At 41.2% G+C, this 24153-nt stretch overlaps 1 protein-coding gene across 6 annotated transcripts in view; it reads left to right on the top strand.

Moving 5' to 3' along the window:
* Positions 1-24153, top strand: part of DLC1 (DLC1 Rho GTPase activating protein) — a 229439-nt gene that overhangs the window by 184712 nt on the left and 20574 nt on the right. For 3 of the 6 annotated variants that reach the window (XM_061473094.1, XM_061473086.1, XM_061473100.1), the window contains 2 exons: positions 18328-18399; positions 21278-21359. In XM_061473094.1, the coding sequence (XP_061329078.1) occupies positions 18328-18399; positions 21278-21359 (154 nt within the window). Of the gene's footprint in view, positions 1-5119; positions 5226-5327; positions 5481-18327; positions 18400-21277; positions 21360-24153 lie in introns of those variants that run through there. The other 3 variants (XM_061473108.1, XM_061473125.1, XM_061473116.1) reach the window with 3 other exon arrangements.

Raw genomic sequence — 24153 nt, 5'->3', positions numbered from 1 at the left:
GACAGATGAGCTGGTTGATTTAGCATTGATATAACTGCTGTAACTAGAACACAGACTGAAAACAAGAACATTGGTCTGAAAAAAACACTTTCTTTCCCAAGCAGCAAAAAGCTGAGATAGATACCCTGCTTCTATTATACATCATCATCAACTTGCTCATCTTTTGATCATTGTGTAATATATATTTTGAGTAAAAGCATCCTTTGTGCTCTTCATTGCACACTGTGACTTGTAAGTGCAGAGGAAGAGAAGCAGGGGTGTGAATCTGGCCACCACCACTGTCTTTCAAATGACCCACAAGGAGAGGAGAGAGACCAGGGATGACTGCTGGTGCCATGGAGCTCCGCAGTCCCACCATCGCGAAGGCAGCTACTGCAGCTGAACCTAAGGATGATGCCTTGGCAGAGGCAAACCTTTATTGCAGCTTTCTCTAGTGGTGGGTGTTAGAGTCAGTCACCTGTGACCTACACAGACATTAGGTCTTGCTAACATGACCACTTTCACTACATACATGCAAAGGTTTGGGGTAATTTCAGGTTCAGATTCCTTGTGGTGAAGCAGTAATTGATTATGGATGCTTTTTTACTTATTCGGTAATAGAACAGTATTCAAATTTTTAAAGTTTAAGGAAGAAGGATTTCTATGTACCACAAGCTATATATTTGCTTCAGATCATCTCTGAGCCTTCATCAGTCACTAGAAATTCTAACTACCCTCCTCTAGCACTTCTTCTAAATAAAGTTTAGTTCACCCAAATCTGCTTTCCCTACTTTCTTGGAAGTTAAATTCAGTTGGTTATTTTTCCAAGGGTGAATCACTTCTTTTAATGTGAAAATGTAGCTTTAATTGAAGGGAAAGCAGACCCATTAACAGCAGAAAATTCTGCAGCCTTGTCCTGGTTTCAGCACATTTCAAAAAATAAACCATCACCAGCGACAGAATCTCAAATATTATATGGAATTTATATATATATAATATGGAATATTATATATACCCTACATCTTCACCAATTTCTATAAACCAGCGGTATTCTGTGTAAGCCAAGGAGTTGACCCTCTGCGATTACAATGGAATGAAAATACTTGTTTCCTTTCCTTCTCCTATTTCAGTTTATCTGCATTTATATTTTACCAAATTGAATCTTCATCACACTATATAATCAACTTTTATTTCTTAAGCTTTAGTGCATCCCTACAACAGAGTCTTTCTTAAGTAGAGTTTGAACATGGTAATTTCATTTTCAGCCTGAACTGTTGAACTGTGTTTGAGGGCATTCAAAAGCAGACAAAAACATAAAGCTCACTGATCCCTTCTTTTAAAATGGTCAGTTATATGGACCACAAAGAATGAGGCAAGGTTAATTTTCTTTATTTTTTACTGTTAAAAAAAGAATAAAGAAAATAAATGAAAAAACATCAGTGATGAAATACAAGTAAGAGTCTCCTATACATGACAAGCCGGTAAAATTTCTAATCCTGTTTATTTCTAAAGGAAGATTACTAGAGCAGAAAGCCCACCAATTACAAGCAGTAAAGCAGAACCTGTATTTATTCACTATAACAACTTCACTATGTATTTTGTTAAAAAGCACTTTGGAAAGATGCTTTCTTTCATTTTGTGATTCTCTAGTAGGTGAAACAATAGTCTTCCTTCTCTGAAAGAAAGGCGCTTATCTCTGAGAAGTGATAGTGCAAACACTCCTCATCAAGAGGCCTGACCAATTACAGACTCCTTTAAATAATTACTTCAGTAAAGTCAAGTGCTAGAGAATGCAAACTTCATTATTTCGCTGACAATGGTTGGAACATGATGGTCCTTTGGACTGTGGAAATACTACACACAAATACCCCAGCTGACAAGGAATCCAAGCCTAGAGCCAGAGGCCTGGAAACTCGGCCTGAAACTGCTCTATAATCTATCATGCTGTTGCTAAGAGGATAGTAATACTAGCGTTTAGAATTGCAATCACGCGTCAGACAATCCTGTGTTTGTACCAGCAGGTCAGTTGACTAATTACAAATTGGGACTTCTCTGTGTACTGCACTATTTGAGAAAAAGGATGACAAGGGTACAGTTAACCATTAAGGCATTTGGGCCTGGGAGGGAAAACAGAGGACAATCAAGTCCTTCTTATTAGATGCTGTCCTACGAATCACTCCCTTATGCAGTTACAACAGAAGGATAATTCACCTTTTAAAGTGAATAATTGTGCTTGTCAGGCAATCCTTTACAATTACTTTGCCATCCAGCCAGAGCTCATTGATTGCATTAAGGATAACAGTGCTCCACAGAAACAATGCTCTTACGCAGGCTGCTTCTAAAATCCTGTCTCTGTCAGGCAGCAGCCTGCTCTTTCAATAGCCACAGAGATAAAGAAATGAAAATATTAAAGGCCAAAGCTCTACTCATTTCACAACACTCTTTAAAGCTGCATGAGTGATTAGGGTGGTTGTAGCCTGCTAAACACCCATGCCTCAGGTGGAATGCTCCTCTGAGCACGTTTTACAGCGAATGCGAGACTGGTGCCTTTTTTTTCAGCTCCAAAATTACGCCTGCTTAAGCAGCCCTATAGAATTCCAAGTTAAAATGCAAGCCAGAGAGACTGCATGTCTTCAAGGGTTGATAACAAACTAGAATCAAAGCCTTTTTCTTTCAGATTACCAGCAAGAATCTAATCCAGGTCAGTGATAATCCTCCAGCATCTATTTAGCAATGATCCCAGCAGACAGATTGCTCCATCACAGAAGTCACTGGTTCTGACATTGCTGAGGGAATCCACAAAGACTGAACCAGGATAGAGATTCCTCCTTCACTGTGGGAGCTGATTAGCTTTGCAAGTAGAACAGGAGAGCTGAACTACAGTACAAACAGTGTTTTATCATCAGCATCATCATCCATTTGCTATTTTACAGAGTGGTAGAGGTGAGAATGATAATCCTTCATTTAAATACTGAGCGGATCCCACCTTCTGTGTCTGGACTGTATTTGTCAAGTATTCACCAATCTCATCACTCACCCCCTTCAGAATCTTCAAACAAAACTCTTTGATTGCAAATTCTTGTTTTGCATCGATCACATAACCTTCTCACTTTGGATTTTACTTCAGTGCTGCACGTATCTCCTCCTCTCATTCTTAGCTTTTTTCAGTTGCCCTTCATGCTGCCAAGTCCTCCAACCCTCCCCATTTCTTTTTTTTTCTGCACAGTAAAAGTCCATTCTCTTCTTCTTCAAAAGCTTTCCTGTGGGTCCTATAAAAAAGCTTCCTATACAGAGGTGCAGGCTTGGTCCAGGAAGCAGCCTAGGCAGTCTGTGTTTACAATAAACCCTGCTTTTTCACCAAGGGTATTAACTTGACACACAGCGGTCTTCTGGTTCCAGCGTTATCATTGTGATGAAAACACTGCAGTACCGGCATGCTTTCCTACTTGTTCTGGATAATTTTTTTTCATTCTATATTTTTCCTTTTTCTTTTTCTTTTTTTTTTTCCTCTTCCTTTTAAGGATGCTTATTGGAGAAAACATTTCTCTGTTTTCCAGAATGCAGGCTCTGAAAATCACACACAATATGCAAGCAGCATTTCCCATCTCTTGTCGTGACTATTCTGTCAATTCCTAGTCTACCAACTGCATAAAATTATGGACAATGCAGACAGAAAGAGATTACCTTGTCTGTTCAACAGCTGGGGCAGAGTGTATGTCTGTCTTCCCTGTGTTAGAGTTAAGAATTCACATTTTAAGGGCCTGACCCCCCTATCTTGTAAATATATATCCTGGTGCCTCACAAGAAGCATTCAAAAATGCAGGTAAATGTGGCTATGCCAAAAGGAGCTGGAGTGAGTTTAGATATGAAGGGGTAATTGATTAAGTGGGCAACATATATTAAGTCAAGCTTGAAGATATAGTGCAGTTCCATCCTCTTGTAGGCTATTAAAGTAAATTAATGACCTGGAGCTGCGGAGGGGTTTCCAGAAACAACACTGTAATAGCCAACTGGACACAGCTTGCAGGTTCTAGAAGGGAGAGATGTTTATTCTTCAGCAAATTGCCTGCTCAGGCACCACACTCCATATACTCTATATCTGACAGATCATAGGGCAGAAATGACAACTGAATCTTGGAATAACATCAATGAGTATAAAATACGATGCTAGCTTGGAAGAAAATGAACCAATCATAATCTTTGATGGGTCCCAGGTATTTTCAGAATTTCACAGTACTCTTTTCCATGCTGATAGTTTGGCAGCTCATCAAAAGTAGCTGTTTTGTGCCATTTAAAGCCCTGAATATGAGCAACAACCAAGAAATAAGAATTTGAACAATCTTTACAAAATATACAGGAGAGTAAAAGGAAGTGACTTCCAGGCACAGAGCCATGAATCCAGGCTATGCTTTACTATCTGCAAACCATGCCTATGGCTGCGCTGGGTCCCAATAGGGAGAGTACTTGTTGGTTTCATTTCGGTCCAGACTGAGACTTTAACGGTGTGCAGAGACGTTCAGTGTTTAACAGCACTCTCGGACTCCCACGGGGGAAGACACCAGCATCCTCTAGTCACCCTTTAGGCTGAAGGCTCAGCATCCTCTGTGCCTGGGGCTGCCCAGGACCCTCCAGCCCTCCCAATTTATAGCGCCAAGGAGCCAGCCTGCCTTCTCTATTAGCACTCTTCTGTGTGTTTCCTGGAAAAAGCATTTAGAGTTTCGCCAACTGCTTCTTGTGCACATCACTATCACCTAAAAAGCCACCGCGATAGCTGATGGCCATTAAAAATGACAAAGGAGCAAAGAGGACGGGAGCCATTAAACTATCTTTGATCCCATTGCCTTTGGTTTGTGAAGTTCCCCTTGACCCGCCTAGACATGCAACAACAAGGGGAGCGCGGAGGGGCGTGTGTGCGCCCCTTTCTGTTTGCTTTTGCGGGTCGTGACCAGGTAAATCCTTGCGCTGGCTCCCTCTGCCAATGTCGTCCCCTGCGCGGAGAACTGGGCGCGCACCAGAGCGAGCCGCGCGGCGCGGCGCGGTGCGGTGCGGTGCGGCGCGGCGGGGCGGACCTTGGGGGCGGGGGCTCCCGAAGGGGCCGGGCCGCCGCCCTGCTCCTCTCTGTTCCTCGGTGCCGGGTGTCAGTTGTGGGCTGCCGCCGGGCGGGCAGGCGAGCAGGCGGGGTCAGGCAGCCCGGCACGCAGCCCCGCGGAGGTACCGCGGCAGGCGAGACACCATGATCCTCACACGTAAGCTCGGGGCTCGCACCCCTGCCCGTTGAGGGGGGTTGGCAGCTGCGCCCCCGGGGGCGCAGGCTCGGTGCACCGGGAGGTGCTTCGGGAGCAGAGCGGTGGGATGGGGGTCCCCGGATGGGCAGAGCTGGTCGGGGCGCGGGCGGGCTTCCCGCAGTGCGGGGAGCGGTGCGTTCCCAGGCGCGGTTCGCTCTGCCGGCCCGTCCGTGTTCGCGGGGTTGAAGGCGCCCGTCGGGGCGGGAGCAGCCCCAGGTGGGGCAGGATCGCCGCGGGAGCCCGGAGTGATTCTCATCTCTGGGAAACGCGGGCCGGAAGGGTTAACCGCGGAGGTGCCGCGGGCGCGGAGCGGCTCGCGGAATGCCTCCTCTCTCTGTGGAGGGCACCATGGCCCATGTCTCCAGTCTCTTCTCTTTGGGTGGTGTGTCCTGTCCGTCCGCAGCCCTCCCGCCCGCCTTCTTTTTTCCGGGTGTCCTTGCGAGACGGGAGCCCTCGAGTTTGCTTTGAAGTTCTTCGTAATTAGCCCGGTGGCTCCCCCCGTGCGGCGGTGGCGGCCAGCCCTGATGTCACCCCGGGGCTTTGATCCCTGTGGAGCAGCAGCACGTCCTGCCAGCTCCCCTTCTGCGACCTTCTCCAGGCAAACCGAACACCGACGATGCTGTTTTCCAGTCGGGCAGTTTTACGTTCCGTATCGCTCTCCCCTTCTTTGCAAACCGCCACCGATGACTGACTTCCACTGTAGCTGTGAAGTTGTTGATCGATGCGTTGCCATTAGACTGATGAGATCTATTGCCCGTCAGAGGCACTTACTATTGGTGCAGCTGCTCTTTTTTTTTTCCTTTGTTTCTTTTTTTTTTTCCTTCGTTTCTTTTTTTTTTTTTCTTCATCCGCCTCTTCACTTTGGGAAAATGAGAGCATTGAAGAAATAACAGACTCTACACTATGTATTTAACTAGGTCACAAAGTTCTGCCTGATGTGTCATAGTACTTAACACATGTGAAAGACGGGAATGGCCCTTTATCTTAGCCATCCAGTATAGATACTTTTATATTTTTACAGGAGTAAACGTGATCTGTTTCAATTGCCCTGTCCTGATCAAGAAATTTCCAGCAGCAAATCAGTATCAATGCTGTGAATTAGATTATGCTTTAAGGCTGTTTGTAAGTGGATTTAAGATAATAGCAGATTTCATACGAGCCTCTGAGTATGAATCTACCAACAGTTCAGTGCCAAACTGAGTAAGCATCAGTCTGGCAGCCAGGCTGTTGCTGGCTGACAGCGCACGGAGTTGGTGTGGAATTGGACACATCTGTTAATTCCACAGCTGTAGCCTTTTATCTTGTCTTCCAGGTATCCTTACTGATGTCCTGTAGGCATCTTAATCTACATCTACAGTAGAAGCAGCAAAGAAGAGAAAGGCTGAGGTGGCCAGGAAGTGTGATCAGTGTCTCTTGAGCAAATGGTTTTGAGTTACTACTTTAGTTTGCCTGTGAGATCCTGATTAGGGCTGAGATTCTTCAACTATGGAACATAGTATATGCAAAAGAAGATGTAGACGTGGTTTTGAGAAGATTCTTTTCATCCGCAAGTTCAGAGAAATCAAAGCATTTGGAGCAACCTTTTGTAACCTCCAGGACTTCCTGATCTCTTTATCTTCTTTTAAAATAACTTGCTTTGCTAATTGATTTTTTTTTTTTTTCAATCAGAAGGAAGTGTATTATTTTAAACAGAAGAATTTTAAAAGGATTTAAAAGATTATTTTAAACACCATGGAGCTACTGTTAAATTTCATTTTTAAACAGTAGTTAAAAGCAAGAATATGTCTTTTCATGTTTTTATTTGGCTTTTAAATCTCTCAATAGATTCAGTCCAGCATTTTTAAGTCCTGAGTCAGGGTCTTTCCAGACAGCTCTGCAACTGCCCTTGCTGGGCCAGAGAGGAATACTGATGCTAGTCATGGAAACTCACAAGTACCCTTTGTGTTTTGCTTCAGGTGGGTGCAGGAAAAAGGTACTGCAGTTGTCCTCATGCACTAATCTCGAGTGTTTATATTAGGATTCCTAGAAGAAGATGAGAGGTGACTTGATTTTTCTTTCTGGTTCTTCTAATTCATTACATTCTAGGCAATGGTTTGTTTGAGGCATGTGAATTTATGAGCTCTGCAAATATTTAGAGATGCAGATTGAACGATAAGTTTTTTTTCTGGTCAGAATACCACAGTATGTTATGTCTGGGCTTCTTGAGAGGTTCAGGCTTCTTTTCCAATTCCCCTCTGACTGGAGCTGTGCTGTTGGCTTCAGCATAAACACAACTGCAGCCTTGTCTGGTTAAAAGGAGATGGAGGAAGAGAACACATGTGTTTAACAGGATGGTCCTGTACTATAAACAAGTGCTTTTCATGCTTAACTATCCTTCCTAGCAACAGGAAGAAGGAAATGAGGCTATGCAAAAGGACCCTGACACATTTCAGACAATGCCAGACCCACCCTAGCATTCATACAGTATAGCCAGAAGACTTGGGGAAATAAAAATAACTTCAGATGTTTCCCCTTCCTTCTTGTGCATATTACAGAAATATAGCAATTGAATGATCTGCAGTTCACAGAAAACTTGCTGGCTTGATCTCCACTAAGGAAAGATACGATGCTCCTATATAATTTATATATCTTCATTGGGTGTTCTGCTTACAGTCTGATCCTCAGTATTCCAGGGCAAATGAATTACAAAACACTATATCCTCTTTAGTGATGTAGTGAGTGTAGATACCCCACAGGTTTTGTAATTTTAGCAATTCCAGGTGTATTTGTTGCTTGTAGCTATGCTATCAGTAATTCTGACTGGTGCAGGGTATCAGGATTGCCTTTTGTATTTTTCATTTCCAAAGTTTTTTTCCAAATTTTTTTTTAACTTTTTATTTTCACTTCTATTTCCCCCTGCCCCTTCCCCTGTTTTAAGGATAAAAAAAAGTCTGTTTTCCAGCGGTGATGAAAATGTCTCATGAAAGGGGTGCAGGATTATGCTGTGATTTGAGCTTTCTGGTTCTTTTCACTGGACACTGATTCTGCCATACTTGCTGACACTGAGTACAATGCTATCCTGCACAGCATACCTTTGGAATCAGTAGGTCTGTTAGCATAATACACCGTTGATATAACTGGTAGAAGTAAAGTCAAGAATGACTCAACTGCCTAGCTTTAATTCACTTGAGTTTCATTATCTGGAAGTTACAGGTAATACTACTTACATTTCTGAAGTACTTTGGCTTCTTTAGAAGAGCATGATAAGCATTATTATTTGTTAGGATTAATATTTTGTCAAATACTGTCTAGTATTTGTTTCCCTTGGGAAAGACTGTGCTAGATGAGATTGGATCAGGAAAAAATAGTACCTGGTCTCTCTTCTAATGAAGACAGAATATGATGGCTCATTTATTGCTGATGGGGATATTTTTTTAAAGTCCAAAATGGTGTAAAATTCCTGAAACTTGGTTTAAAACTATTTATTTTATATTTGTCTAAATCTCTTTATTCAAATGCTCATCTCAGTCTGTGCAAAGAACGCTTCCTTGGGAGATGCATGAAAGATGTTTCCTGAAGCCACGGTTTGACCCCAGACCTATTCTTGTCATCTACTGAAGATGAGGATTAAGAAAAATACGCCCCCCCCCCTCCATTCTTGCATTTTGGAGAGGTTCTTTCTGTGGCCCTGTGGACCCACAGAACTGGATGCTCTGCTGGCCACCTTTCCCCTCTGCTCTCCATATGTGTCTCTGAGAACAGATTTCTTGTGCGTTACAAGATACAAGAAACTTTCCAGTGTAAAGCGCCATGATTTGTTCTAACTTCCCTTCTTTCCATACATAGTCTCTGCTTTCCTTTGCAGTGCTACCATGGCTGTGTTGTATCTAGACCATTCTCTCAAGGTGTGACCATTAGATCAAGTACTGAGAAAAACATTTTCAAGTGTGAAATATCGCAGACAGAATACTGGAAATAGAAAGTTCATAGTAATATTTGCTTTGGGACAATCCAGATTTCTGTCTTTAATTCTGATTTAGGGAAAGAGACATTCAGCTGGGAGACTACCAGCTTTATGCTGGGCTGTTTCAATGTAATGGTATTTTGTAGTGTTGTATCATCCACACAGGGTGCGGTTTATTAGGTGCCAGTAACTGAAGGCACTAAATGGTTATGATGCAAAGGTAGACTCTCTTACATGTAATTCTCCCTATGTGTGTGAATGGTTTTAAGGTTGAGGCGTAACAAGCTAGAAGTAACTGTATAAAATCTACTTTCTTCTGTATGAACCATTGAGACAGCTCCTATAATCGCTTACATAATTATTGTTTCCCAGATCTGAACAGGTAGACCAGACTTTGGGCATTTTTAGAGGAAGTATATCTGCCACGCAGGATCTGCTCACTTTTGCTTCTCTCTGGAGCTCTATGAACCTTTGATTTGAGCTTTGCATGCAGTATGCAAGACACAGCAGTTACAGACAGGGTACAATGGGACAATATTGATGCTGGGCTTGGGAGTAGCAATGGTTAATGTTTGCCCTTCAGTATGTTCTTAAGATTCATTCTAAGCAAGTAATTTCTGAGAGAAGGTTAAAGTCATCTTCTGATCCCCAGTCTGTGGCGGAGGATTCATTTCTCACTCTGGAATCTGTCAACATGACCTCCTTCAGAGGATTTGACTAACTGCTTTCTTTGCCCCAAATAATCCTCCTCCAAGACCACCCTGTGTTAATCAGGCCAGATAAATAACCCACGTGCCTAATTATTTCTTGTTTTTTTTAAAGTCACTTGACATCTTGTTCCTCTTCATCTGTGAAACTTCTTAAAAACAAATGGGAGACGGCCATATTTAATTTGTAAAAAGAAAACTTCTTGGGCAGGAAAACTGCTATATGAAGCTTCAGTTTTCTGTTTAAACAAAGTTAGTTTTTAACTTTAGATTGCATTTTTTAAATTCCTTTCTTAATCCTCGTGTATATGCTCAAATGCAAAAAAAAAAAAAACAAACCCATTTAGGAATAAATTATCCAGATTTGCTGTGTAAACCAGGAATTGTGATGGTTCTTTTGTGTTCTAGAACATGCTTTCCCAAAGTCTTTGGAACAACTTAGGATGTAATGCAGCTAACTTTGGGCTGTTAGAAGCATATTTAATAGTGTGAAAATAAGCAGTAATTGCAGTCCAATACAGAGCGTACAGGGAAGGTGCTTGACAGAGACATGGGGAATATCCTTTGTTCCAGTACCCTTGTATTGAATCCTGAAATGGTGCTGATTTGATGCATTTTGGAGTGTTAACAATTGTTCCAAGTCCTTTTGACAGAGGGGAGGACCACTTGCCAGCCAGGGCATGCTTGGGGTGCTGGTGGTTGTGCTCTCTCTGCCCTCCTGCCATCAGGCACTGGTCCTTCCTTGTGCTCTGATGAAAACCTAGGTTGCTCCTGGTGTTTGGGAAGGGGCTTACAACACAACTGGGCTTACTGAAATCAGAAGTCTCATTTAAAATAGTTTTTGGGTAAAAATAATGAGAACTGTGAATCTGATCCCCTTTATTCCTGGAAAAGATTATTCTTCAGATTTAGAGAGCCATGGATCCATGTTGGGAAAGGCTTAATTCCTCTGAAAATCATGGAGGCTCCCATTGATTTCAGCAAGTGTTGGATCAATCCCTAACAATTTTACATATTTTCAACAAATGCTGTTTCTCACATTAAGTTTTGAGCTGAAGAACTTTTGAAGTGATTTTGGTATGCTGAAGTCTGTGAAAAGGAGATCCGAGTTAATTAGATTTTGGTTCACAGAAGCGGTATTGTGTTTCCTGTGCTAGCCAAGAGGATTGGTGAGCAATTAAAACTACTATATTGTGTAACCTAGTACAGTTGGTATGGAGAGAAAACACATACAGTCAACATACACCTATGTGGATATTTTGGAAACCAGTCACATATATTTTATTTTCTGGTTCTGGTGTCCTCAACATAAAAAGGACATGGAACTGTTGGAACAAGTCCAGAGGAGGGCCACGAGGATGATCAGGGGACTGGAGCACCTCCTGTATGAAGACAGGCTGAGGAAGCTGGGGCTGTTCAGCCTGGAGAAGAGAAGGCTGCGTGGAGACCTCATAGCAGCCTTTCAGTATCTGAAGGGGGCCTATAGGGATGCTGGGGAGGGACTCTTCATTAGGGACTGTAGTGACAGGACAAGGGGTAATGGGTTAAAACTCGAAGTTTAGATTGGATATAAGGAGGAAGTTCTTTCCTGTTAGGGTGGTGAGGCACTGGAATGGGTTGCCCAGGGAGGCTGTGAATGCTCCATCCCTGGCAGTGTTCAAGACCAGGTTGGACAAGGCCTTGAGTGATACGGTTTAGCATGAGATGTCCCTGCCCATGGCAGGGGGGTTGGAACTTGATGATCTTAAGGTCCTTTCCAACCCAAACTATTCTATGATTCTATGATTTATTTATTTATTTTGCTTTCATCATTAAGGGAATAAACAAATCTAAAACCCCATCAGTGGAACTAAGCCGTTTGCTCTTTCAGAGAGTTCTGCTGGCAAAAAAATGGTGTTTAAGCTTCCTGATTTTTTCAGAAAAAATATCAATATATGATCTTAAACATCTGTTTCCTTACTACTTCTTCATCTGTTCCCACACAAATTCCAAACATACTCTGTTTCTTCTCGCAGCGTCCTGTGGTTTATACATACCATCGGCAGCATAGCTGCTGTCTTGCTGCAAGGCTCCACAATTTGGAAAAGCCAATTCCATGTTTAACCCAAAGCCAGCAGGAACACACGGAGAGTGTTTCTTCGGTCATCACCATACAGTTGAGAAATATTTGAGTTAGATTCCCCTCCACCACCTCTTTCTAGGCTATTTATGACTAGAAAGCAGTATATATATTTGGTGTCATATATGCTTTATTTCAAGAACTTGCGGCTTTTTCCTCCAGAAAGCTTTTTTTGTAAGAAATACTTTCTTAGAATTGTGCGTGCATTCCTATCAGCTTCATTAACTGTTGAGGCAGGCAACGTTAAGTGGAGATCACAGCATGCATCGTTTGACTAGGAAGGTAAATTAAAGCACCGTGAAATACAGGAGCACACCAGAAGGCAGCTGCTGTTGCAAAATGAAAGTTGCACTTTAAAGGTGAAAGGAGAAAAGAGACCCTCTCAGAAAGGTTGTTAGTTTTCACTTCCAAATCTGCAAGCTTGTCATCAATTCAAAAGACATACTTATTGGACTCACTGGTTCTTCCAGAAATGAATCCTTTGTGGGCTGAATTTTTCAGACTAATGTTTTAGGGTAGTTGTGTAAGATTAGATTCTTCTTTTAGAATAAGAAGATTCCAAACATGTTAGAAATTTGTCAGGAGCTTTTAAAGGGATTTTCAGAATTCTCTATCTTTTAGTGGTTGAGCATTTATTGACAAACATATCAAGTTTCAGTGTTTGAGGGCATTATCCTTATAAAATGCTGTTCTTCATTAATTCCAGTATTGCTTTCTGTAGTCCTTGCTACATGCTGCTTTCTTGATAGGTGTGGAGCTCTAAGTTAATGATACTGCCTGAGGAATATTTACTATATAAGTTTGAGTAAAAACAGACCTATGAGAAGGAATTTAATTATTTTCAAGCTGCAGTCGCGTATCTTCAAAGTGAAAACCATCTGAGGCCATGGACACATAGCAGGCTAACTCCTAGGAAGTCATCCTGTCCCAACTTTAAAGGGCTGCAGGCATATGACATTGCACAGAACTGATTTATCATTTTCTGTGCCTGCCCTGCTCATTTGTAGACAGCTGCCATAGTGCAGTTTTTCCCCGGTTTGTCTCAGATTTCACATCCGTATTCATTTATCTGTAGACTGAGTGGTTGGATAGTGTGATCAAGTCTAGTGTGGGGACCACAATTCACATGTCAGGGATGCAATTCAGGCACTTGGAAAAACGATTTCTTGTACTTGGGCAGCGGAATTTTATCCAGGAAAGCGTATTTCTGGTATATACCACAGCTGGTCTTTAAAAGTATGATCCTGAATGATCTCAAGGTGCTTAATAGCTCAAGACAGTGTTTCAGAGTTGAACACAAATTTTGCAAAGCACCAGAAATTTCCAGGGGACACGATACCTAGGGACAGGCAATTTCTGATACAGACAGCAAAAGGGGATGAGCTCCTGAGCATGCAAGCCCTTTTGCAGCCATTACACTGGAGCATCAGTCCTGGATGGCAAAGTGTCCTCTTCGTGCTCCATCTGTGCCTTAGAAAATGTTCACGTAGTTTATGGAGTTCTATGCGTTACAAGTGGGCTCATCTCTAGCATTCATGGTGAGAAATGACATTCTCTGCATTGCATAGAAGACACTTTCCTGCAAGCTAATTCAGGAAGATGATTTTGTATTTTTTTTTTCTTTTTTTTTCCCTGAAAAGGTCAAATAGTGAATTTCAGCTAGAATGACCTGGTCAAAAATTCAGACCAAAAAGAACCCCAAACAATCCAGTTAAGTATGGCATTGGAGTGGACCTTGAGCAAAGAAGCCCATTTTTGGCTGAAATTTGATTTTAGCAGCTTTGATTTGACCAGTCTTGCTACAGATTTTTAGTCTGCTCTCTTAACAGAGCCAAAAGGTGAGGTGAGTACAAGTGATGTGTGGAAGTGCTAATATGGCTATAAAGGTATCTCAGTTGAGGCAAGAGGAAACCATTTGCTTGGAAGAACAGTTCATATGATGTTTAGCACTTAGGTGAAAATGGAGTCAGTGCATGACTGCGCAGGGACATATCTGCTTTGCACCTTCTCCTGAAGACCCTGAAAGAGCTGGTGCTTAAGTTGCATGTTATTTCATGGAAACAAAAGGAAAGGAAGAATGAAAGTAAATGATCTTGCTGCTTCTAGCTAGGCTGCTATTATTATTTTTTTCTGAGAGGACATTATTGCAGCATCACACTGGGGGTTTTTATTTCCTATAGGAAGGAAAGTGTCATCCAGCAAAAGACTATAGACATCTTAGAGTTTTCTCTTCTGCCACTACTGTATCAAACAAGATGTGAATTGAGGTATTTTTGCCATGAGGTTTTTAAGTTTCAAACTTGCAAGACCAGAAACCAAGATTAACCAAAGTTAAACAAAACCAAAGTTTTCCATTTTCACTTACCAGTTTGGGGAAGAATTAGGTCCTCCTAACCCCCCAGGAAGTGGGCAAATAAGGACTAATGGTTCCCAGCCACACACAAAAGGAACTTCTACCCTTCACTTGAGCATGGAGGCCTGCTTTGTGAAGCAGACTAACAAATAAAGCTGTTTCCAATAAAAATTTCCTGTTTCCTCTTTAACACATTTGCCTGCTGTTTGCTTACACGACAACAAGAGTAAAGACTACATTGTACTCATTTTGGGGGTTATTTTCTGGGGGTGGTTTTTTGTTGTTGTTGTGTTTGTTTTGTTTTACTTTCTAAGAGATTTTCTTGTGTATCTGGACATTTAGAAATAATAGAGCAATTTCTTTCTTGCTAGTGGTTCTTCTGTACAAGAACCTCCTGCTGCTGGGGGAGGGCGCAGGATGCACATCTGAAAAGCAGCACATACGTTTCTTGCCTGGAATGCATACTGAATTGTAGGTTATTGTAAAGGTTTTAACTGGCAAGTATGTTTGATTCAGAAAGGAAGTTGAACAGCAGGGAGGAGGGAGCGCGACCAGTTTCTTCTTGCCTGCAGCAACTTACATCAGCTCAGCTGCAAGTCCTTCAATGGAAAGATGCTTTCACAGTGGGAAATTGCTTTGCATATCATGTCAGCTTAGTTGGGGCTGAAGTAGGGATCCCCTAAAATGTGTTGGAAAGCAATGTGGAGTTCCTATGCAGGCTCCTCCCTGTGGCTCTCAGCTGGCCCCAACCGAGTTTGGCAGTGAGTTTGTAGCTCAGGTAATGATGTGTAACCTTGGTCCCCTGGGAGGCTGAGCAAAGGCTTCAGAGTTCCCTGTCCCTTCTAGAACATTCTAGAAGTAGTGGAAAAATCTGACTTTGGAAGCTCTGTTCTTCCCTTGCCTCTTGTTATCCTGGTTGCCGTTGATCTGGATGCTGCTGAGCTGGGAGAAAAGCTGGCATTTGGAAAGTGTGGGAATGAGCTTTGTCCTCTAGTTTACTTTGAATGTTTCGGCCAGAACTTCAGGTTTAACTAATGTATTTTATTCTCAAATGCAGATTCCAGAAGTTGTGCTAATGAACTTTTTACCTATAGAAGCTTTCAGCTGTTTAAGTTTGTATCTTTTATGTGAGGAAGCTTGTTCTGTGTACTCAGCTTTCTGTGTAGCCTATTCAGTGCACCCTGGGCGGGTTTCTTCCTCTGGCTATATTTTGGTCTGCCTGAATTTCATATACATGCACAGTTGTGTTCATACTCTGGCTCCTTGGTAACCAGCCAGGTTGAGATGGAGAAGCTGGGTTGGAAATGACCCTTCTGTTCATGTGGTCACAGTGCATCAGTACAGACTAGGAGCCAATTGGTTGGCCAGTTGAACGAAAGGAGCTGCTTTTTCAGGTCCTACCTCTGCTCCATCACCTGCACCCCTGCCATGTCCTTCTCTGACACACACTTTGGTGGATGGAGGTAACACAGAGCTCTGACTGCAGGGGACTTCCTGGCCCCTTCTTCAAGGCAGCTCCCCAAGCCCCTTGCCCTTCCAAGGGCTTGCAACAGGAGCCAGAGGCTAGAGCCCTGGCTTTCCCTAAATGTTTGAGATAGGAATGATGAAACTGCTGCTTTTAAACCCCCTGTACTATCCTGTACCCTGCCCTAGGCATTTGCCTAGCCTAACTGATAAACAGGTGCACTGGTGTTCTGTTATTCCCTGCAGTTCCTGTGGCCAACCAGGAATAACTCAGGTTTTTCACTGTATAGGTGGACTTCTTGGGGGATTCTCGAGGGTATTCTGAGAGCAAATATGCTTGGAAAATCCCAAAGGCACCTGACACCTGGGTGCCCATAAAATACGAGTTCCGCATAACTTGCATGTATATTTGCAGAAATGACACACAAAGCTTCTACAGAAAACATTAAAAGAAGTCTGATAAATGCCTATTCATAATTTTCTAGCTCTAGAAGTACTTTGCAGGTCATACACCTGGGGTGCTCAGTAAAGGATCTGTGAACAAATATTTAAGCACATTTAAGAGTCCCTGTAGCAGTTAGGAATCTGATACTTTTTTCAGTTGCACTACAAGCACCTATCTGCATTTTTAGGTAAATGCTGGTTATTGGGATTTGGTTGGGCTTTTATTCCAGTTTTAAGTCAAGTAAAATTGTCATTCAGTCCAGACATTTCTGCAGGATGTGATCTGTAAGATTATGCATTTTAAGTAATCTTAAAAATTAATTGCAGATTTTTTTTTTTTACTTTAGTATTTTCGTTGCTTCTGAGATAGCAGTATTGTGTCATCTGCTCTTGCTTTAGCAGGACAAGTTTTAAATATATTTTAAATTCTTTTTTTTTCTTTATTAACTTTCCCATATTTTTCCTTAGGATACTGAATTTAAAGTACTACTTTAAACAAAACTTTACAATCACTTGCAATTGGAATTGAAGAATGCTCTTCCTTAATGAGTACCTAAGTCAATGAGTCTGTACGTGCTTGTTCTCATGTGGCCCCATAACCCAAAGGTGAAGCAAACACAAGTTACACAAATGCCTGCTTGTCCTGACTTCGGTGAGAGTGGATTTTTAGCTGTTTATTTATCTGGAATGTTGTGCTTTGGCTCACCTTAACCCCTTGCTTTGGGTATGTATCTTAGCAAAGTATTCTGCCAAGGCACAAATATTTTAACCCTGTTGTAGCAATTTGAAAAATTAGAGCGGGATTGCCATCATTTTGAGGTGGTAAAAGGTGCCTGCAGTTTCATCTGATTTTAATTGTGTGTCTGTATCTCCCTGGGAACATTTTGTAATGCGCCAAAATCTTGAGATGTTTTACTTGTGTTCAGCTGTTCACTGTTCTATATGCAGTAACTTGTATTACGGGCAATTCTGAGGAAAAAAAACCCTTTGTGCATAGTTTCTGCAGCAGGTAGCTATAGGATCATCTCCAAGTAGGTGGCAAAATTGTCTACCGAGTTGTACGTAATGAAGCTTTGCTTTTCTGGTCCATCAAGAACAGTGAATATAATCAAAGCCAGATGAACTTTAAAGAGTTTCTGATTGCTCACTGTCTGACTAGCTCTAAGTAGGAAGCTAAATTCCCAGTAGCACTTACTGTTTTTTTAGAACAAAATTAACCCAGCCCATTTCCTGAACAATTAGAGAATATACTGTTGAACTTTTAGCTAATAAGATAACATATTCTGTATTTCTGCTTGTGTTAGGTAACAGATGATTTTGCGGACAATTTATTCACAGACTAATATAACCCATGTTGAGAATGTTTCCTTACTTTTGGTGTCATGTATATTTATGTGAATAATTTCAGTTTGCAGCATGCTGTTTTGGGCAGTGTGAGGGAAAGTTAGCTGAATTTCCTGTAATGTACCAAGTAACTCATAAATGTCTTGAAGACATCCAGTGAAACTAGGTTCATGTTGTGGTAAATGTGCACTCGAGTGAGCTGCAGTACAGCATGCCTGTTGTTCTTGGGCTTGCGTCTATTAGTGCCATCTACAAGACATTAAAGTGCACAGTATTAGGAGCTTTACTAGGAATTTCTGTCAAGACAAAATAGTTGTGCCAGGAGAATCGTTAAGATTTGTTGAACAAATGTTGCTCGTGTTGATTGTGGTGCTGGTTTCTCTAGCGTTAAGAAAATCTTTATGGAATAATCCATAACACCTGCAGTTTTCATCTGTGCCTGTTCCTCTGATTGTTAAAATGATGAGCTGTTGATAAATCACGAACGAATGCTAGTGACTTTCCAGAATCTAGGGTATGTTTGATCATGAGAAGAAAAGCAAACTGGACTAAGCAAACCTGTGTCTCAGTTCAAACTTTCTAAATACCTTTGTGCTTATTTTGTAACAGTAGTATTAGAAGTGGTAGAGAGGAAGCTTTTGCTTTGCAGATCACTAATCAGAGGGTGTCTTGTTTCTGTCCTCTTCCAGAAATTGAGGCTAAGGAAGCTTGTGACTGGCTGCGGGCTGCCGGGTTCCCACAGTATGCACAGCTTTATGAAGGTAGGCACCTAAGCTTGCAGGTTGGTCAACCCTGTGTAATTTTTGGACAGTAAGTTGTAATATTCACCAATAAATGAGGTTTGAGCACTTAACTGAAGTGCCAGTATGTAAGATGACTTTAGGAATTGCACTGGTCTCTACTACCCACCACACACAGTGATCTACCAAACCCAGTGAGACCCTGAAGCACTCTTGGAGTTCTAAACTTCTTCCAAGTTTGTTTTATTCTGAGTCTTCCATGTGTCCTTATAGCACGAATGTTATGTTAGCACCATGGTACATTCCCTGTAGTTAAAACACCAGTGAAGTATATTTTCATGAATGTAGTCATCCACTGCTACAAGTCCAGTTGTAGAGAAAAACAGAAGCTGTGGCCAGCTCCACTGGCCAGCTCTTCTGATGGAGCAGAGGTAGGAAATTCTGCATCTGCATGGATGCATCTGTACACCTCAGGATTCACAAGTCCTGTGTGTTTTTTCAGAACAGTTTGAGTTGGTGTGAGATACAGGCTCGCTATAAAGCAGGAAAAAGAACATACCATTGTTGCACAGATGTGCAGCAGTTCCTCAAAAAGAATGCTGCCTCCTGCTCGTCCTTCCGTGGGATTGATTCACTTTGTGTGTCCACTTTTACAATGGTTTTGCTCAAAACTGGTATCTTCATTGTCTCTCTAACCTACTAGGAACTTGCAGTTTTGGCATACAGTTCTTACACTCTGATGCAGAATAACATGCAGAATTTTGTTTAAAGTGTGACATTCTTTTTATATATGTATGTTATTGTTCAGAAATTGCCACCACCACTTAAAATTACTTGCATTGTAGTGAAATTATTATACACCCGTTATCTGCCTCTTCTTTTTCATAAAACAAATTCCAGCTGCTGCTTGTAAGAATGAGCATAGAAAGTCCATTATTTACAGTGAGTAACCATTGGAAATTACAGAAAATGCTGAGCTGACCTTCATGAAAATGATCTCATTGAGCTTTGATTTGCAGCTGCATTGGCAATATGAGATGATAATAGCACTTTCAAAAGCAGCACTTGGTGAAACTTTTCTTCGCCTGCTCAGAAATAAAATTTTATTCTTTCTCTTCCTTTTTCCTTTTTTAATTTTTTTCCCCTTTTTCAGTGGTAATGGAGTTGCCAAGATTTTCTTGGGATGCAGAGCTGGGATTGTACTTCCAGTCTTTGTTACAACTTGGAGAAAAGACTCTCAGCTCAGTATCTGGGCTTGTGGATTTCATGTTATGCTGAGCTGTAAATCCCCTAAAAAAGTAATTTCATTCAGAAAACATGTCCTAGCTGTGGTTACCATTGCCCTACCTCGAGACTCTAAACTTACATAGAGTTTCTAATGTCAGGCCATGTCCTACATAACATCAAAAGGATTGCAGAGGTGAGAGCAAGGCCAGCCATGGCCATTGAAAGGAGAGCTGTCCTTATAGCAAAAGAGTATACCATTGTCCTTTGCAAGCCCCCCTGACAGCAGCAGCAGCAGCAACAACAACAAAACCAGCAGCAGCATTTAAAAAGCATTAAAAAAACGGGCTCATGCAGACTCAACTTCTTCAAGTCACTTCTCTTACTTAAGTTCTCCCATATGTTTTCCTGTGGGCATTCTAAGGTACTAACTTTCTCAGTGGAAAAGGTTACAGCAGCAATGGTGAAAAATACCAGTTGGATGTGCTCACTCTCTTTACTTGCACCTTGGACTTTAAAATAGTGAAGGGAAGACCCATGAATCAGCTGGGTATAGTATAAGAGTTCTGAAAAGTCACCTATATGGAGAGGTTCAACACAGTACACATTTAGAATGGAGATTAATCCGTGAACTTTTGTCAGTGACTTTGCTAAAACTGCAGTTTTCTATAGAAGAGACAGAATTCCTTGCTTTTTGCATACTGTCATAATTTGTTTGTTCCAGAGGTGAAATCAGGGCAGATAGTTCATTTGAGACATTATCTATTGGTATAGAAAACCCAGAGTGTTAACTAACTTTCCACAAATCAGCGCCATTCCTATTCTTTTCATAATTTCAGCTCATTCTTTCCCAGTCTCTGGAAATGTAAGTATTTTAGAGACAATCACTTGGACCAGGGAAGTTGTTTGCAACTACAGCAGTGTACTTGTAGTTTGTATTGCTGTGTACTCTGAACACCCAGTGGCTTTGGTGGGAGCTTCGGCTGTGCAAGGAATGCTGGATCAGGACCTGTATGACAGTCAGGAATCTGTGGAGGACAGTAAATAATATATATGTGGCTGCTGCTTCAGAGCTGTAGTAAATTTTCAGCTATCTGCCAACGGTTTCCTCCCCCTCACTCTCTTAGTTGTTTACCTAAATAATCTCCTAAGGAAAGGAGGTGGCATGGACTCTGTGCAGCTTGTCTTGCTTTCATTTCAGTCCATATCTCATTAAAGTTGTAACTGTGTCAAACTTTTAAATGGCTTGATTAACACCCAAGGAGATTCAGTTTTTCACTCTTCTCCAGAGATTCAGATTTACTGACCTCTTTTCTTTAATACTAGTACTTTGATGGAGACTGTATATTTATTTTAAATAAAGCTAGCCTGAGTCAATTTACGCATCTGATGTTGGATAGGGAGCTCGCATTTTCCTCTTTCCCGTTGTTTCATCTCTGCTTTGATCATTTTTCCTCCATTTTGCATACGAACTTTCAGTTACGAAAGCTGCATGTCAAAACCTTATATACGAAAAGAAAGCATATGTGGCACTGGAGGTGAGAGCATGTGTTTAACTGAGAAGTGCCTATCACTGGCATCTCAGTGAGCTAAACTGGAGGCAGCTGGTTGTTCTGAAATAATTCACCACTGGGAATAAGGGTCGTTTTGATTCCATCTGTCTCTATTCCTGCAGATCTCCTTTTTCCAATTGACATCACTCTAGTCAAGCGAGAGCATGACTTTCTGGACAGAGATGCTATTGAGGCATTATGCAGGTAGGTAAAAAAAAAATCACACCACATTTTGAAACAAAACCCTTAGTGTAATAGAAAGTATAACCTGAGAAGAGCATAACCTCAACTGAATTATGTACCATTAAATGACCATTTGCTTGAGACCTTTAAATTATCCACTGTCAGTATGTGCATTTTATTGGAATAATATATTGGCCTAAGTAATGTTTGGGATCTTACTTAAAGTTGGGAGGAAAGTGGCAGCAGCTATTTGTGACAGGTGTTCCATAGGCATACCTTAATTTGTTTTCATTACTAATTCCCAAATTAGTTAGGCATGTTCAAGCAGAACCATGTTGGCTACAGTCATCTGCACATAGAATTGTAGCATTAGTTCTCACACAGGAATTGTTTTTTTGGGAGCAGTATTAGCCAAACAGTGTTGCTGCGCTCTGTGTACTCTCCTTTCTTACATTGGTGAGCAGCTATGTATACAAACAAACCAAAAACCTATGTATAGAAACCCTCATGCTGACCTCAGTGTATCACCATGGCTGAAAGGGGTAATATGAGCAAATCCAATAGTTTATCACCCCTGGAAATATTACCTTGCCCTCAGCCACATGCTCCCATTACTTATCTCTGTTGTTGATGGGCTCCTTCCTTAACCCAGTTCAACTCGCTCGCCTTGACAGTCCTTTGCTGGGTTAATAAATTAAATCAGCCCATGTAAAAGCATAATCAAGTTTGAGTAGGTGCAAAGGATGGGACAGGATCCCACAGCCGGCTGCAGGGGCAGGAGAAGGGATGGGTAGAGACAAAGAGGGAGCAAGACTTGCCAGTTTGTGGCAGCATGTTTTTATAGAACTACAGCCTCAGCATTGCCAATTTTATCATGAAAGCAGTTGTGATGGCCCCATCTGACACTCATCCATCAGTTACCTCCTAGTTTGAGTCCATAATCCTAAATGGCAAAAACATGCCTTTTTGTATCTCCTATTGCCTAGAAATAAGTGCAGTTTTCTGCCTCAGTTCTTCAGTATGGCAGCTTTCCAAATTGTCTGCAAAATGTATGCTGTTCGATACTACATGCATGATGTCTGCAACTCTAAATGTCAGTCATTTTAATGAATTACAAAACCCTTTTAAGAAAGGCTTTAAGTTCATAGTGTTCTCATGCCAGCACTGCCATACTTGGAGGGGAAGGAGAGGGACTGGAATTTAAAGTTCTTTAGAAGTATTTGCAGGATTTTCAGACTAAGAAAACAGATCTGTTGCCCAGTCATTAGAAGGGAAAAACCTCATTAATGTTAAATTCACACTTGAGATGTGCCCTACTCAAGTGCAGGGCACCTATTCCACTGATGTTAAAATGTGATGCATCAATGTGCTTGTCTGTGGGCTCTGAAACTTGTGAAGTCATTGAACAGAAAGTGCAGCAATGTCAGTAAATGCTGGTTCCCAGAAGCATGGTCTTCCTTTGCCAGGAAAACAAAATGCAGTCAAACCAGCATGTTTTGGACCTAGGACTCTCCAATGAGAATACTTTCTAACCTGGGGTTATTTATTTCTATGGCAAAAAAAGGTACCAAATTTTTCCTTACTGGTGAAAAAAAGAATATGCCCTCCCTATCTTTTTGAGATTTGCCACTATTGTGATTGATAAAAACAGTTAGCACTTTTTCTGAACATAGAGGACATTAAAAAGATCTGTTACCTATGAATGGAAACTTATACTGTAAGCCTACTAATAAAGATGACCAAACCAAAATGATATGGATATATACATACTTTGTGAAATTATGAAGTTAATATGTGCTCTAATTGAAAATAACCCCTTTCTTTCATCTTCAAATTGTTTTCTGTGTAATAATCATGAGTCCACCAGTCTTACTGTAGCTTGAGACAAAGATTTCAAAGGCTGAGTTATATAATTTTGTAGCCTATGGCTTATATATCAGAGTTATCATTTACAAGATAACTTTAAAACTGAAGCTGAAGTTTTTCAAGAAACATTTAGATCCTACCCAAAATAAAGCTGAAGTAATTCAGTTAACCATCTCAGATGTCTGTATTTGGTTCCTTACCATTTTTGTTAGACAAAAGCAGTACATTATCACAACATTTCTACCTTTAGATTTATTTTTTTTTTTCTGCATCTCCTTGTCTGATTTTGTAAAGCTTATTACAAAACACAGAGGAGCCACATAGTTTGGAATGCTGCATTTCTCCCTGAAGCCTGGGTTTATTTTGACTCATGCCATGGTCAGTGTGTAAACAGTAAAGGAGTTTACTCGGGAAAAGGCTTAGAGCTGTTTCACAACTGTGAGTCCATCACTGTTCCTTGACTGAAAATCAGAGTAGTTTTGGAGTTCCTTGCATTTTCAGCACAGAGTAAATGAACACTCCATGCAGTGGATGGTAACAAAATAGAAAAGTCATCTCTGCAGAGAATCTGCTTTCCTGTATAAGATCCAGTGTTCTGCCAGCAGTTCTACCTACCTTGTTCTAATTACTGCATGTGAAAAACTTGTTTTTAAAAAGGCTGTAGAAATCACACTGACAGGGATTTAAGTTTGAAGCATTTTAAATGATAGTTTATATCTGAACAGTATTGTAAACTATCACATTTTAAATGATAGTTTATATCTGAACAGTATTGTAAACTATCATTTAATAATCTTACAAGTGTAATCAGGAAACAAATGTAACTTTAAAGCCAGCATATTAGTAAATGTTTTGCCAGATTCCTTTCTAAACGGGAAAGGTATCAATAGCCACCCCATTAAGGTTTTTCTTGAAAAATTTTAAATGACAAGTGGGTAGAGACTTGAAT

This window comes from Pezoporus flaviventris, unplaced genomic scaffold (assembly GCF_033815535.1).
Source record: "Pezoporus flaviventris isolate CSIRO_AGI_PZ_B2104156 unplaced genomic scaffold, CSIRO_AGI_Pfla_v1 ptg000002l, whole genome shotgun sequence".
NCBI classification, from domain to species: Eukaryota; Metazoa; Chordata; class Aves; order Psittaciformes; family Psittacidae; genus Pezoporus; species Pezoporus flaviventris.
Note: the sequence above shows the minus strand (reverse complement) of the source record. Positions and strands in the feature narration are given on the sequence as shown.